We start from the raw sequence: 14537 nt of genomic DNA, 5'->3' as shown, positions 1-14537 counted from the left end.
AAGGTGTCTAAGGTCGAGGCTTGGGAGATGGCTACAATGACCATGAACGTCGCCCATGACGGGTGATGAGTGATAACCCCAAGTGCAATGGATAATCTTAACATGTTTCAATGTGGAAATGATTGTATAGAACCGATGGGAGCTAGTAGGTAAACTTATCTCAAACTATATATGCCACTTATACAACTATTTAACTAGGATCCAACATAATAATAAAGTTATACTTAGGGTAAAAGGGAAGAGAGAGAGAGAGAGAGAGAGAGAGAGAGAGAGAGAGAGAGAGAGAGAGAATATGCAAGAAATAAAGTAACACCCGTAAATAAAAGAGAGATGGAGTAGAAACCCAATGCATCAAATGTTCTAGGTCGTTATTTTGTAAAGCAGTGGTTGACTTCAATTGAGAGCTCAAGATAATGTTTTATGGGCAAACTTTACAAGTGATGCAAATAATGCATCTTAATGTTTACTAAGCCCGAGCATTCAGTTTTAAGCGAAAATTTGGTCCGGTTTTCTTTTTTTAGCAATTCGGGTAATGAAAAATGAGCACCAAAATATATCGATTTTACAATTAACTGGCAATTTGGTTCGGTGTTTTGCTTTTAACCGATATGACCCTACACGGGAGACTAACGGGAAACAAGTGCAGCTAGTCGACTACGGCCACGTGTACATCAAAGCCCTTCTTCGATGTGCGCAAGGACCGACGTGTCCTCTGGGGTTGGGACAATGAGTCTAACATAGAGGTTGACTACGTCGCCAGGTGTTGGACGGTTCCGACGAAGATTTGGCTGGACATCGATGGGAAGCTGCTGCTCCAATGGCCGATAGAGGAGATCGAGGCGTTGTGGAAGAAATGGGTTGGGTTGCCATAAATGGATTATGAACTCTTGCGGCTTGAACGAGATCATCCGCGTAGCGGGCTCGCAGGCGGACGTGGAGGTTATCTTCGAGATCCCGGCTCTGGAGGGTATTTGAACAAAAAGGGGAGCGGTGCCCCCCCCCCCCCCCCCCCCACACACCCACACACACATATACTCGACATACACATATAGTTCTCTCGTAACGTGGGTCGACAAACCAATAAGTACTTGCAAGTTTGTGATTCATCGTCGTAGGTGTTAGTCTTCTTAGGGTACGGCTCTAACTTTTAACCCAAACGCTAAAAGGTGCTCGGTGGCTGGTCTGTTCCATCGAGCCATCGTTTCCTAAGAGCATCTCCACTCGTTTGCCCTCCCCACGCCGAAATCCGAGGAAATTTACGTCCGGATTGGACGTAAATTTGGCGTGGGAGGACTAGTTTCCCAGCCGCGATCTCAGGCGAAGACGCCGATATAAATTTGAAAAACGGAAAGTTGACAAAATACGGCAAAAAACGATTGAATTTAGACTAACTTTAATGATATTTACTATATAGAGGGCGAAGTTCATACATAGGGGCCGAATTCGACTATATTTCGAATTCGGCCGGGGGAATACAACTCTAAATATTAAAACACGGCGCTCTACATGCCGAAATGGCGGTAGAACACCGTGTAGTCGCCGTCGCCGCCGGCGCCATCATCGTCGGAGTCGTCGTCGTCGAACTGCGGCGGCGCCGACGCCGCCTGGCTGCTGCCTTGGCCGGCGTCTCCCCACCGGCCACTGGTGCGAGGCGGCGATGGCTTGTACCAGTCGTCGTCGGACTCCTCGAGGTCGATGATGGGGACGGCGACGCCGGATGGAGGAGTCGCAGGCCGGCGGTAGCGAGCGACATCCTCGAGGAGCCTCGCCTGCCGCTCCGCCTCCTCCTTCTCCCACTGCTCCCTCGACCAGGCGCAGGGCATGGCGTTCTCGGCGGGGACGAGGTCCTGGAGGGACCTCGCCATGACGGCCTCGAGGATGGCGGCGTCCTCGGCGCTATCGGCCTCCTCCACCTTCACCTTCGCCGGCTTGCGCTTCCGCTCGCCGGAGGTGTCGGGTTCGCGCTTGGGGCGGAGCCGTCCTTGTGCCGTCGAGGGCTCGCGGATGACGATCCCGCCGCTGCCGCGCGCGCGGGTGCTCGGCGGGGAAGACGGTTCCTTTTTCACCGGCGCCGAAGATGGCGCCGACCTGGAGATCGACCTCGACGCCGAACCGGACGACGAGGAACTGGCAGCCATGCGCCGTGGCTGCCACCGCCACACGGCGGGCGGCCGTCGATGCCCTCGACGGCGGGGGCATCGTCGGAAGGGGAAGTTGCCGCCCTCGATGTGCTCGAGGACGGCCTCGAGCGTCCGGCCGGCACGCTCCACCACCGCTGCGTCCGGCGGTGTTGTTGCGCGGAGGCGGAGGCGGCGGGCCGTCGTACGCGGCGAGCTCCTGCTCCCACCGGCGAAGGAAGTAGGAGTTCCACGCCGTCAGGTTGTCGGGGTGGTAGCGTGGCTCGGCGCGGTCCTGGTCCGACAATGTTAGTCGGACCTCCTCGATGGCGGCTTCGAGGGCGCGTCCCTGGGGCGGCGGCGGGATTGGCACGCCGCCCGCACTTAGCCGCCACCCGCCGCCGGGAGGCCTCGTGTCCGGCGGGCAGGGGTACCCCGCCTGGTGGAGGAGGTGCCCCTCCCACGCGTGGAGCGACCGGCGGGGGGAAGCCGTTGTTGGCCGCGTCGTCTTCGTCGTTGAACGCCATGGATCTCGTCGAGGGTCGAGGGAAGGAAGAGGAAGAGGAAAAGGAATGGTGGTGCGACGCGTCGCGGCGAGCGGGGTATTTAGGCTGGGCTGGAGCCGGTGATTTAATGCCGCGTGGATGCTGCGCGTCCGCGGCGAGCTGACCGGCGTTACTGCGCGCGGAAGACGATGCGTCTGTTGCTGACCGGCCGGGTCCATCTCTCGCGCGGAAGCCGAAGCGAAAGCGCGGGAGAGAAATCTCGGCGTTTCGCGCGCTTTCGCTTCGTCCGGAGTCTCCGAGCGCGCCTCAGGGGACCGGGGATGGCGTGGGATCGCCGGATGTATTTAGGCCCAAATCCGAAGAAAAACGAGGAATCAGGGACGCGACTGGGCCGAAATTCGCCGTCCGGATGAGAAAAACGGCGCTCGGGGGCCAAATCGGGAAGTCGAGTGGGGATGCTCTAACCGTGAGATTGAGTCCCGATCGGTGGGATCAGCGTTGAACAGGAGCGAGTCGTTCCGACCGGCCCACGTGCCCTTGCCCTGGGAAATTAATCCTATACGACCCGGGTCGTACAGGTCCGATGGCTGGACCAACTCCCGCACCTGACGCGTGGCAAACCGAATCTCAAAGGAGTTGTCTTCTTCCTGTGGTTCCCAATTAAAATAGTCCTATCACAGACCCGCGATGATGGCTTCGCTGTGGCTGCAAAATTCACGTCCTTGCTATTCAGTAGCAGAAGCAACTGCTCAAGAATCAAGCTCGAGGCGGCGCCACTTTCATGCCCGTCGGTCTCTCCAACCGCCACCACGCGGAGGAGTCAGTCTGTGCCACTGTGGCGCAAGACATTCATGGTAGGGATCGACGAAACAAGAACTGTCAATCCCAGGGGCGTCTTGGAGGAGCTAAACATCACCTTCAGCGCCGGCGCTCTCTGGCCTCCTCGCCGGAGATGAATAGATATGCAATCAGGAACGGCTGCTCGAGGGAATCATGATTTGGTAATTGGAAAATAGAATACAGTAGGCAGATTGGGAACCAGGGAAGAAGACAACTGCTTTGAGATTCGGTTTGCCACGCGTCAGGCGCGCGAGTTGGTCCAGCTATCGGCCTGTACAACCTGGGTCGTATAGGATTAATTTCCCTTAGCCCTGTGGTTCTCTCTATCCATTTCTGTTCCCCTCCCCGTCTCCAAAATTCGATCTCTCGCTAGGGTTCTTCGAGGCGAAATCAGCGCACTGCCTATGGAGAGTGACCGCGTGAGTGAGGGCGGGATGCTCGACGGCGGTGAGCAACCTACCTGCGAAGGTGGGGTGCTCGGGAATCCAGTTTGTGTGCTCTGTGCTTGCGTTGTCTTCGGCCATGGCTGCTGGCTAGGAGGAGGCATGCTGGCCAGATCCGTCACTGCCCCGCGGTATGCAGCCGCATCCTCGACCTCCTGGAGTACGGCGTCCGTGGGGGGCCTCCTGGAGCACCGCGTGTTCGTGGCGCGCAACGGCTGCGGCGCCGGTGAGACGCCGACCACCTCCACTCGCCCAGGCCGCCGCGGCTGCTCGTGCCACGGAGGTCCAGCAGGACAGTATCGACCCGGCATCTAGGCGTCCCAAAGAGGTCCGCCAGGCCAACGCCGACCACCTCCGCAGCCCACCGGAGCTGCCGGTATTCCTCTTCTCCTACTGCCGGTCGTGGTCATGGCCGAGCCAGACCGCGCCAAAGCCAGGCTTCTCCTGCTGTTGGTCCTGGCCGTGGCAGAGGGGCCATGCCCCAGTCAGGCTGCTCCTGCTGCTAGTCCTGGTCGTGGCCATGTCAGGGCGGCGGCGCGCGGCCACCTGCAGGTTTACTACTAGCTAATTTGGTCAATGGTGTGCAGCTAGCTGAATTTTTTGCGCGCACGCAAGCGATATGTAGTGCTGCTACCCGAATCCCTGCCGATATGTGCTAGCTGGTTTCTTTTTGTCAATTTACATTGTCAAAATTTTGTGTGCAACATTTCAATTTGCAACGTGCATTTTTTTTTTTTTCAAATTGCAATGTCAATGTGTTCAATTTTTAGATGCTTTTAGGCATAAAGTGAAAAATAAAAAGTAATCTAGCTGAGGTAGATTCAGATATTATGCCCAGTTTGTTAGATAAAGTTCGGACTAGGTTGTAGCTGGAATGGGTAAAGTTGTATGATGTCCATACTAAGTTTGTCTCTGGGAATATCCATGGATGTAGGATGGTCTTTTTGCCTATGCATTTTATGGAACTGATAAGTTGCTCATACCCTTAATTAAGTTGGTTTACTCTGTAAGGTTGCGTATTGTTCATTGTTAAGTTGTCCACTAATCAATGTTAAGTTGCTGATACTGTTAGATATTACAGTTACTTTTGACAAGCAACTTCAGTGTTGGACCAAACAATTTCATAACACTAGACACTTATTTTTTACAATAGTATGAAATTTCCCAAGATATATTGATGCTAATTTTTGTATGACTGGTAACACTGGTACTAAGTTAAGTCGCGATGGAAACCCTTTCCCCACCGTAATGGTTATGTTGCATAACTTGCACAACTTCAGAATTAAGTTGATTCACCCACATAAATAAGTTGCTTATGCCACTTAATTAAGTTGATTAGACATATTAGTATAAGTTGCATACTGATACTTAAGTTTGTTTTTTCACACATCCATGAATGCAATGGACTTGTTCTGCTATATCCTCTCGCTTTCCTCAATTAAGTTGTCTTGTCAATATTCTAAAATTGTTTCTACCATTTAATTAAGTTGATCACGCATCTTAGCCTAGGTTGCTTTACCTATTCATTCAAGTTACTCACCACAGGTTAGTAAGTTTGGTTTGATCTGTAGGGCAATGACTAAAGTGTAATTTGCATGTACCACTAGCCTAGCGGATTAAGACTGCTTTACGCGACTAAGTCGTGTTTGTATCCAGTAAATTGTTTCTTCACACATGTACTGAATTGTCTACTCACTATTGCTAAGTTGTATATAGAGTGATGCTAAGTTGCATAGCCCATCTGTGAATTCTTACCTCTACACCATAGGGCAAAAACTTATTTCGAGAAGTGGCAACAACTATAGTGTGTACCAAATGCAACTCGGTGGTTGCGCGTTTGCAACTAAGACACCACCAGCAACAAGTTGCATCCATTTACTAATTGGGTTGTAGCTGAACAAGCAAAGTTGCATGTTGAAGATGATAAGTTGTTTTTATCCCATGTACCAAGTTGTATACCTACTATTGCTAAGTTGCAGTGGCGTATCCAGTTTGGGTACCATGGGTTTCATTGAATTTCTACATGCATTTTGCCACAACTCTTATATAGTTGGGTGGTGTCTTTCCTGAATTTTGCATGTATACCTAGCCACTAAGTTGCTTCAAGAGTGTCATGTGCATCTACCTTGTAAGATCTTGGGTGGTGTTTTTTCGGCTCTATCCGAGCAGCATGTCCCGTATCATTCAGTTGCTAATGTGAAGTTGTCTATAGGTTGTTGCTAAGTTGATCGCTGAATGGTAAGTTGCTGATCTGGTGAGATAGCAGAGGCGTGCTAAGCATCTTACACATAATGTGAATTCATATGTTTTTTGTATTTCTGAAGTCGATTTTGCATGTAGTACTTAGTTGCTTCACATGTAGACCGAGTTGTTTTTTCATTATGCTAATGTGTGCCCTCGATGGACTCTATGTTCAGTTTGAAGAGTCTCAAGGGATGTCTTGCATATGAAGTTAGTGTCCCATCATGTTCAAGTTCCTGATCCATTTTTATTATGTTACTTACTATTTTTTATTAAGTTGTTCACATTCAACCGTGAGGTTTGTGATTGTGTTTGTCCAATCAGCCATCCACAGGTTGAAGTTGCTTATAACATTTAGTTAGGTTACTAATCGTCTGTTCATTAAGTTGATTTTCCGTATACCCTTTGTATATCTAGGGGGGCTTGGGTTTCTGTGTTTCACCTTGTTTAATGTGATTAAGTTGTTTTTTTTCATCTAATTTAGTTACTTACTTTCCCTTATTAAGTTGTATACTCAGAATTGGTTTGTCTTCCTTTTTACCCTCTGACCATGCAATCAGCTGTATGATTAATAAATTAAGTTGCTTAGCTGGTATTAGTTAGGTACTTGTTTTCTATGCTTGTTTCGCTTATTTACATATTCTATGATCCCATACGTGCGGATGCAACTTAGACAATACTTGAGCCAATTCAGCCATCACGTGGAGCAACTTAGACATGTAGTACAACAAATCCCCAAATAAATTCAGCATTTAGTCTTGGAACTCTGGCAACAACTTCCTCAACTGTCCAAACATTTTCCAACAATTCAAACAACAACTTAGATGTTAGCAAAAGGCAGCTAAGAGATCACTAGGAGCAACTCAGATGTTAGGAGGAATAACTAACATATGCTAAGTTGCTTCTTTGATGAGTTGCATTTTGTCATGCACTAGTTTCCAAATTACAGAGTTGCTTTTCAGGCGCATTTGATGAGTTGCATTTTGTCATGCACTAACTTGTAGTTTTCAAATTACATAGTTGCTTTTCAGGCGCATTTGATGAGTTTGTCATGCACTAACTTGTAGTTTCCAATTACATAGTTGCTTTTCGGGCGCATTTGATGAGTTGCAGTTTGTCATGCACTAAGTTGTAGTTCCCAAATTACATAGTTGCTTTTTGGGCGCATTTGATGGTTTGCAGTTTGTCATGCACTAAGTTGTAGTTACCATATTACCTAGTTGCTTTTTGGGTTTAGGTAAGTTGCAATTTCAGTTCCACTGTGTTGATGTTGAGACTGTTGCAGGCTTAGGATATTGTTTCTATGGTGATTTGTGTGTTACTTGCACGTTCCTAGGGTTGTGGATCTAAATATGTTGTAGGTTTTCATATCACCTAATATCTTTTCTGTTGCAGGTAAGCTGCAGCGTGCCATGCACTAAGTTGTAGCTATTAGATTACTGAGTTTCTTTTCAGGTGCAGGTAAGTTGCAGTTTGGTATGTTGTTGCTGAGACTGATGCAGGTTTAGAATCACCCCTAATGGAGTATAGTGTAATACACTTGCCACAATAAAAACTATGTTGCTTTCCAATAAATATTTGTCGGAATATATCCCAATTGGATCTAGTATTGAAGATTTTTAACTGATCATAGTCTTGACCTTCATTCTGAAACATGTATCCATTTGAGTTTTTTTTTAAACAACTAAGGTGCATCTGACGTCACATTCAATTTTATGGTACTAATTCTTCTTAGTTTGTGTTTTCTTACAGATCAGTGGTCATTGAAAAAATTGAAGCACCAGTTTGTGAAAGTACATACAAGCGGAACCGGATATGTGCATAGTTGCTCAGTAGCTGTTAGTTTGCAGCTTGTCCATTTTGAAACTGATATTGAAATTAGCTGATGTGTATCAATATCATCATGATCCTATTTTTTGTGTCTATATATTCATCAGGTTTCTTGATTATGTGAAATTGTGTATGTTTTTGGAGGTTCTGCAAGTGTGAGGTGATCTCCTGTGCTTCACGGTTTTAGCCTGGGAAAATGCGTGAAAAAGAACTGCAGAGACGGTAGCTTTTGGATGCAACAACTGGCATGTGCAGCCAGAGAAAATGAAAAAGAACGTTGTGGGGACTAGACGGACCAACTAGTGGAGGTTTGATGAGAACGTGGTGGGGACTAGACGCACTAGCTCGCACGTGTAGGTTTGGCTTAAAGGGACACATCAGGTTGGATTTCCACAAATAGAAACAGCGGGTGAAATCTTTCCTTTTTCGGGCGATGGCCGGGTACGACTAACCAGCCATCGTTTGCTCCCTAGACGCTCCCAACTTTTAATATGTATATCCATGTCGAATTATGCAGTCATGATTATATCCATATACCAAGTCTCTAGCTTCTTAACGTAGCCAGTCTTGATGATCCCCTTATTTAAAACTTTAAGCTATATTTCTTGAAGAAGGAGAAGGCAGGGTTCTGCCAATGCATTTCAGACCCTAAACCTATGTTTATATCTCTTTTCAACTAGCTCAATGGCTGCAGCATGTTAAGATGAGTTTCAAAAGAGAGTATATAGCGATTATGAAGTTGTAAAGTTAACATCCCCATCCCTCGCAACGAATAGTTCATTAATTTTCAAAGTAAGTGCATAGGAGACAAGAGAAGGATTGCAAATTTCACATAGGCATGTCTTTGGATATACCTTCTCATATGTTCAAACATAGATTCAGGGAACAACATTAATTCTAGACGTCAACCCATTGCTTCAAAGACATGACTTATGGATCCTATAAAATGACGATTATCGCTTTGGAAAACAAAGATATTTTAGGTTGAAAGAAGAATTGGCTCAACTTAAAGACAAGAGAGGTGGTTGCCTCCAAATTCGAAAAACATCAAACACTTTCCAACCACACTTCCGAATTTCTACCTTTTATTTCGACCCTTTGAAGAATTTTTTACATCAAATAAAAAAAAACAGTCCTCCCCAAACTTTGTGTTCTCCCTTCCCCACAGTACTTTTGTACTCCACCTTTTCTTATGTAATGTCAGATAAGTACATGAAATTCAGTTCTAAGTCGCTAACCAGATGGAGTGGTGTTTTGGCTCATAGGTGTGGATGAACCCATTATGAAAGATGCATTTTAAATGCAATTCAAAATATCAAAAATTTCAGAAAAAAAATCATTTGTGTACATCGAGTCATTCTATGTTCACACATAAAGTTCCGCGGAAAAAGGAAATTTTTGGGGGCACATATAAAAATACAAAAATGTGTCTCATGAAAAGCTATTATGGAGAACCGGAAATTGTCTTTTTTACACAAGCCACAAAAAAGTTTTTTCATGAAACTTTGTGTGCAAACATAAAATGTTCTGCGACACTCGGATAAATTTATTTATTTATAAAAAAATTAGATATTTTGAAATAGCGCCTTTTGAACATCAGATGCATCTATATCTGTGAGCCGGAGTGGATTTCCGTAACCAGATGGTATTTCCGTGTGTCAATCTTGTAGTCATTTGATCCAGCCTTCTATGCAACTGAAGTCAATCCTCCATGTTATTTAGTTTGTTCATTTTTCATTGTATTTACCAAGTACGAGTTTTGTTTATCAGCTATAATTGCTCAGCATACTACGTAATTTACAATGTCCGAGATTTTAATCATTTTGTCGCGTCTGAATCTCTTGTGCCCAAATACAGTTCCTCCATGAACTGGGTCGGAATGTGTAATCGATCTCTACATCATGTTTGTATATCCAGATGGTCACTTGGTTTAGAGCATCTCCAACAGAAACGCTAAATTTTGGTGCTGTAAAACTACTTTGCAGCACGCTCCATACGTGTTTCGCGTGTGAGGCCATATTCTCCTCCAACAGAAGCTCTAAATTTTGGAGCTGTAAAACTGGGTAGTTGTTTCTGCCCGCGATTTGTACCGCGCGCTCTTTCCGGCGCGGTAGATATAGCGCACGGGATAGCGCTTTTGCAGCGCGCTCCACTTTACAGCACCGGTTGCAGCATTTGTTGAAGCATCAATATGGTTCTCTCGCGCGCTAAACTAGCCACTTTTTTAGATACAGCGCCTGTTGGAGATGCTCTTAATGTTGTAATCTCGACATCTAGTTTCATATCTAGATCTTCCTTGGATACCCTCTAACCTTTTTAGTAAAAAAATAAATTAACTATGATCATCATCACAAAAGTTAGTTCATTTTTAGAACTAAATAAGGAAGAGGGTATACTAATATTGGCCCACCTGCATCAAAATGCTTTGTAAATGTTCCTTTCAAACGTAGAACCCAAGTGCTGGATAATTCTCTGAGGTGGTCATGTTTGGATATTGGAACTAAACAAAGACGTTTATGTTTGCAACTACAAATGATGTGTGTAACGTAACATTACTATATCAGGCACTGACTCGCATGATTATATTCCTATATAAAGTTAAGAGAATATTCAATCCACAACCTATGAAATACGGCTAGGCTAACGTGGTATCCCTGAGTAGTACTTAATTCAGAACAGGTTCTAAGTCCAATTTACCCCCCTAAACTCGCCTCAAAGTTCAGATTACAACCCTCAACTTTATTTTGGTTCAATCTTCAACCCTGAATTTTATAAACCGTTCGGAATTGGACCTTCTACCCTTTTTTGACATGTATTGAACCGGTTTTTCTCGCCAGTTAGCGGCTTTTCTGCCTATATACTGTGCCAACTCATCAACATACAACATACACGGTACAAGAAAAACCAGCTTAATACAATGCAAGGGGTGATTTTGAGCCGTTTTTAGAATTCAGGGTTGAAAGTTGAACCAAAGTAAAGTTAAGGGTTGTAAGCTGAACTTTGAGACAAGTTTAGGGGGGTAAATTGGACTTCTCTCTAAAATGTATCAACATTCTTAAGAGGAGAAACAGGTGATATTGGCTGCTTGATTAACAGAGGTTAATTATCATCGACAGGCAATTCTGAACTTTGAAGAAGACATGAGAAGAACTAAACTTCGTTCAAATCATTCAAATAGTAGAGTTACATGCATTCACTGCTAAAAATCACCTGCATGAAGCACCAGCACGGAAGCTACACATTACAAGGTTCATCAAGAAGACAGAAAAAATAAAGTCCTCCTTGGATCGTATGGTAACAAGACTATCCCCACAATCCCTCTGATCCCACATTACCATCTAGGATAGCCGGGAGCATGGAACGAGAATGAAATCAAGGCCAAGTCAGTTTTCCTTAGCAGCATGGCAGGGTGCTGCCGGAGGGCATCTACTTTGAGCATCAGATACAACTGAGGATATGACAGCATCGAAGAACGAGAACAAACTATGAAGACTGGTCCTTGGCGACCTCCTCACTTGGTCCGGCTCCAGTAGTCGTTGTTCCATCCAAAAAGCGGACTATGACAACGGTGATGTTGTCAGCGCTCCCTCTTACAGAAGCTTCTTGGAGCAGTCTCTTTGCTGCTTGCTCAGGATCCTCTATTGGCTTGACCATTGCAACAGCTTCCTGGAAAATAGAATGTTCGGGATAACCCATTGAGTACTACAGGACAATAGCAGCATATGGAGGAGAATCTTCAGTAAATAATGCCCTTACGTCATTAGTGACAACATCCCACAGTCCATCGCTCGCGAGGATAAGGAATTCGAGTGAGCCATCAACTACCTCCTCCTGTAAATAACAGTAAAAGACAGTGACAAAGATGCTTGACTTCATAAATGTTTAATCATCAGGTGTATTAGCCTTGATCTCCCCCTTCCTAGGAAGAATGGATGCCATTATATCTTCCTTAAACGAAAACGAGGCTGGTAGTTATGATGATGAATGACTAACATGAATACTCTATAAGGAGGCTACCATTGACTTACAAGGCTGCTAGTTATGATGATGAATCACTACCATGAATATAATCGAAAACCTGCAAGTCTAGGTGCTAGTTGAGAACTATGCAAGCAAACAAGGGCCAAACCTTGATCTCTGGATCAGCGACAACATACTGCTTTAAAAGTTTATCACCAAATGCTCGAGAAACAGCAAGAACACCACCAACACGCCATGTCCCTGCAAAAAAAAGAACAGTAAAGAATCAGAATTAATACTAGTTATAAGCCAAAGTGAAGTAGCGAGTTCCAGAGGCCTCATGAAAATACCAGCCCACATCACAAAGCCTCCAGCTTCCTCAATTCGCTGTCTCTCATCTGTCTGGTCCGGCTTGTGATCCCTCGAAACCGCAATTGCTGCAAAGGTGGGATGCAGCAAACATCATGATCGTCCAACGCAAGTGAAATGAGACTAATGTGAGATCATGTTATACACACTTAATTGCAACTGCCACACCCACGTAGCCACAGGAAAAAAAAAACACAACATTATGAACTTTCAGGTGAAATCAAGGGTACAGGAATAGGGATATAGACAATGGACTTACCCTTCCCTCCTTTAGAGACAACAGCTCTAGAATCCCCAACATTTGCAACCACCAAGCGACCACCAACAAGAATAGCTGTTGAGGCAGTTGAGCCAGCATCTCTGCTGTGGCTACTATCAGCTTTCAGGAACTCCGAATCAGTATGGTTGAATGTTTCAGCTGCAGAAAAAGAGCAGAGGAAATCATGATCACTCTCTACCGGGGTAGTAGAAATATTTCGGTCCGCAATATTTTACGCATGATAAACCTACCAATAGCAGCATTAGTTTCTGTCATGAATTTTGGATGCTTGATTAAATTGCTGAAAAGGTGTTTCTTCACATATTCAGCTGCTCGAGCTCCACCGTGACCTATAAGAAAAGCCAAATACAGTATACAGTAATTAGCTAACTAACAAAAAAATGATCAAGGAGCTGCTGACATATGAAGCCCTAAACAAATAATAAATGTTTTCTTTTCTGGCACTAGGAACCTCGTACCGTCAAACACCCCAAACAGCCCAACGGTCTCTCCATCAACATCATCGACTCTTGTCTCATAGAAATCCTCCATTGATGCCCTCTTCCCAGGACAACTTGCAAACCCATAACTGAACCTGCCTTTTTCACTGCAATGGCAAAAGAAAAATAAGCTATCAGTTAACCGACAATACAAATTCAGGGGACCCATTATACAGCATTTCATGTGGAATCGAATGTGCGAGTCTTATGAACCACGAGTACTTTGCGTACTCCAACATATGTAAACATAGTATTTGAAGGTACTATTCGCCATCTTCTGACCTCCGCTTCATTTCCGAAGTACGGAGTACGTGGTCATACGGACAATGAATGGAGTATTTTCCGTTACATGATAAAGTATCGCACATAGAAATGGTTAGGCGTGACATGGATTTCCAACTGCTTCAATGATTATTTGACGAATCTGTTAGTATATTGCCCAGTGTAACGCCTTAATGGTGGTTTATTCAAAACCGTGTGCAGAGAGGTAGTGAATTGGCTAGAGAAAGACGACCGACAGCAGTGTTGTTAATACGCCAGGCAGAACAGATCGATCTTTTTTTCTTTCTTTCAGCAGATCCTCACGCCAGGACTTGCGCGTGACATATGACCCCTAAAACCACTTCTGCCCCTAAAACACGATTATATGACACCAAACTCACTGCCGCATATTTTGTGAATCGGACAGATCTAATTGAAAGGCTGCCTCCCGCTCCCGACTGACGTCCGAGACAAGTTGGCCTATAGCTCAGCACTAGACCAGCAGGCACAGGTCACCTACCTCGGCACGCGCTCATCTCAACATCCACGTAGGGATCTCTCCTCCTCACCACAAAGGCACAAACAAACCACCCAACCTCTGGACGACCCGGATCAAGCAACTAGTAGGCGCAAGCAGGAGAAAAGGATGCATCCTCACCTGATCCCGCCACCGGTGGCCGGCGAGCCGTCACTGCGGAACCCCATCGGCGGCGAGCACGGCTGGTCCTCCTCGCTGCACCACCAGCAGTAGGACGGCCCCGCGAGCAGGGACAGCGACAACAGCAGGACCGAAAGCACGGCAGCTAGCGATGGCCCCGGCGGCCTCTCGTGCATGAGAGGGCAGAGAGATCGGGGAGGAAGGAGAGCGAGGGTGGGGAGGAAGGAGAGAGGAAAGAGGGAGAGGGGGTGAGGGAGGGGAGTGGATGAGAACGAACGGCGCGTGTGTGACGTGGCGAGAATCGGGGGAGGAGAGGAGACCCCGCGCGCGCCTCTACCCGGTCAACGCCCCGCTTCTATTATTGCGTTGCGTGCACACCTCACCTCGCTCTACTTTATGCTTTTGCTTTTCTTTTCTCCCATTATTTTGTCCACTTATTGTGTTTAAATTTAAAAAAAAAAAATTGCACGGAAGCACAGTTTTAAGTATAACGGCTCATCTAATATTTGGCAAACTTTAGCAATACCACAAATTTAAATTTTGGGGCTAACTG

The 14537-nt window shown here is 45.8% G+C and overlaps 1 protein-coding gene across 1 annotated transcript; it reads right to left on the bottom strand.

The window, feature by feature from the left end:
- Nucleotides 1-11118: 11118 nt before the first annotated feature.
- On the bottom strand, nucleotides 11119-14275 carry LOC127308360 (probable protein phosphatase 2C 10). Its single transcript, XM_051339164.2, has 8 exons — nucleotides 13985-14275; nucleotides 13045-13172; nucleotides 12817-12915; nucleotides 12566-12724; nucleotides 12288-12374; nucleotides 12107-12198; nucleotides 11734-11808; nucleotides 11119-11643 (listed from the first exon to the last, which is right to left on the bottom strand). Exons 1-8 carry the CDS (start codon nucleotides 14158-14160, stop codon nucleotides 11461-11463), a joined length of 999 nt encoding a protein of 332 aa, XP_051195124.1. The 5' UTR covers nucleotides 14161-14275; the 3' UTR covers nucleotides 11119-11460.
- Between the last annotated feature and the right edge of the window lie 262 nt (nucleotides 14276-14537).

Source organism: Lolium perenne, chromosome 6, assembly GCF_019359855.2.
Source record: "Lolium perenne isolate Kyuss_39 chromosome 6, Kyuss_2.0, whole genome shotgun sequence".
In the NCBI taxonomy this organism is placed as follows: domain Eukaryota; kingdom Viridiplantae; phylum Streptophyta; class Magnoliopsida; order Poales; family Poaceae; genus Lolium; species Lolium perenne.
Note: the sequence above shows the minus strand (reverse complement) of the source record. Positions and strands in the feature narration are given on the sequence as shown.

What these genes read in the sequence shown, in the direction of transcription:
- LOC127308360 (XM_051339164.2), bottom strand. Translation starts at nt 14,160, where the DNA reads ATGCACGAGAGGCCGCCGGGGCCATCGCTAGCTGCCGTGCTTTCGGTC. An exon ending in TGTCTCTAAAGGAGGGAAGG is followed by an intron (nt 12,375 to 12,565) that starts GTAAGTCCATTG and finishes CCACCTTTGCAG; the next exon opens with CAATTGCGGTTTCGAGGGAT. An exon ending in AGGCTTTGTGATGTGGGCTG is followed by an intron (nt 12,199 to 12,287) that starts GTATTTTCATGA and finishes TTTTTTTTGCAG; the next exon opens with GGACATGGCGTGTTGGTGGT.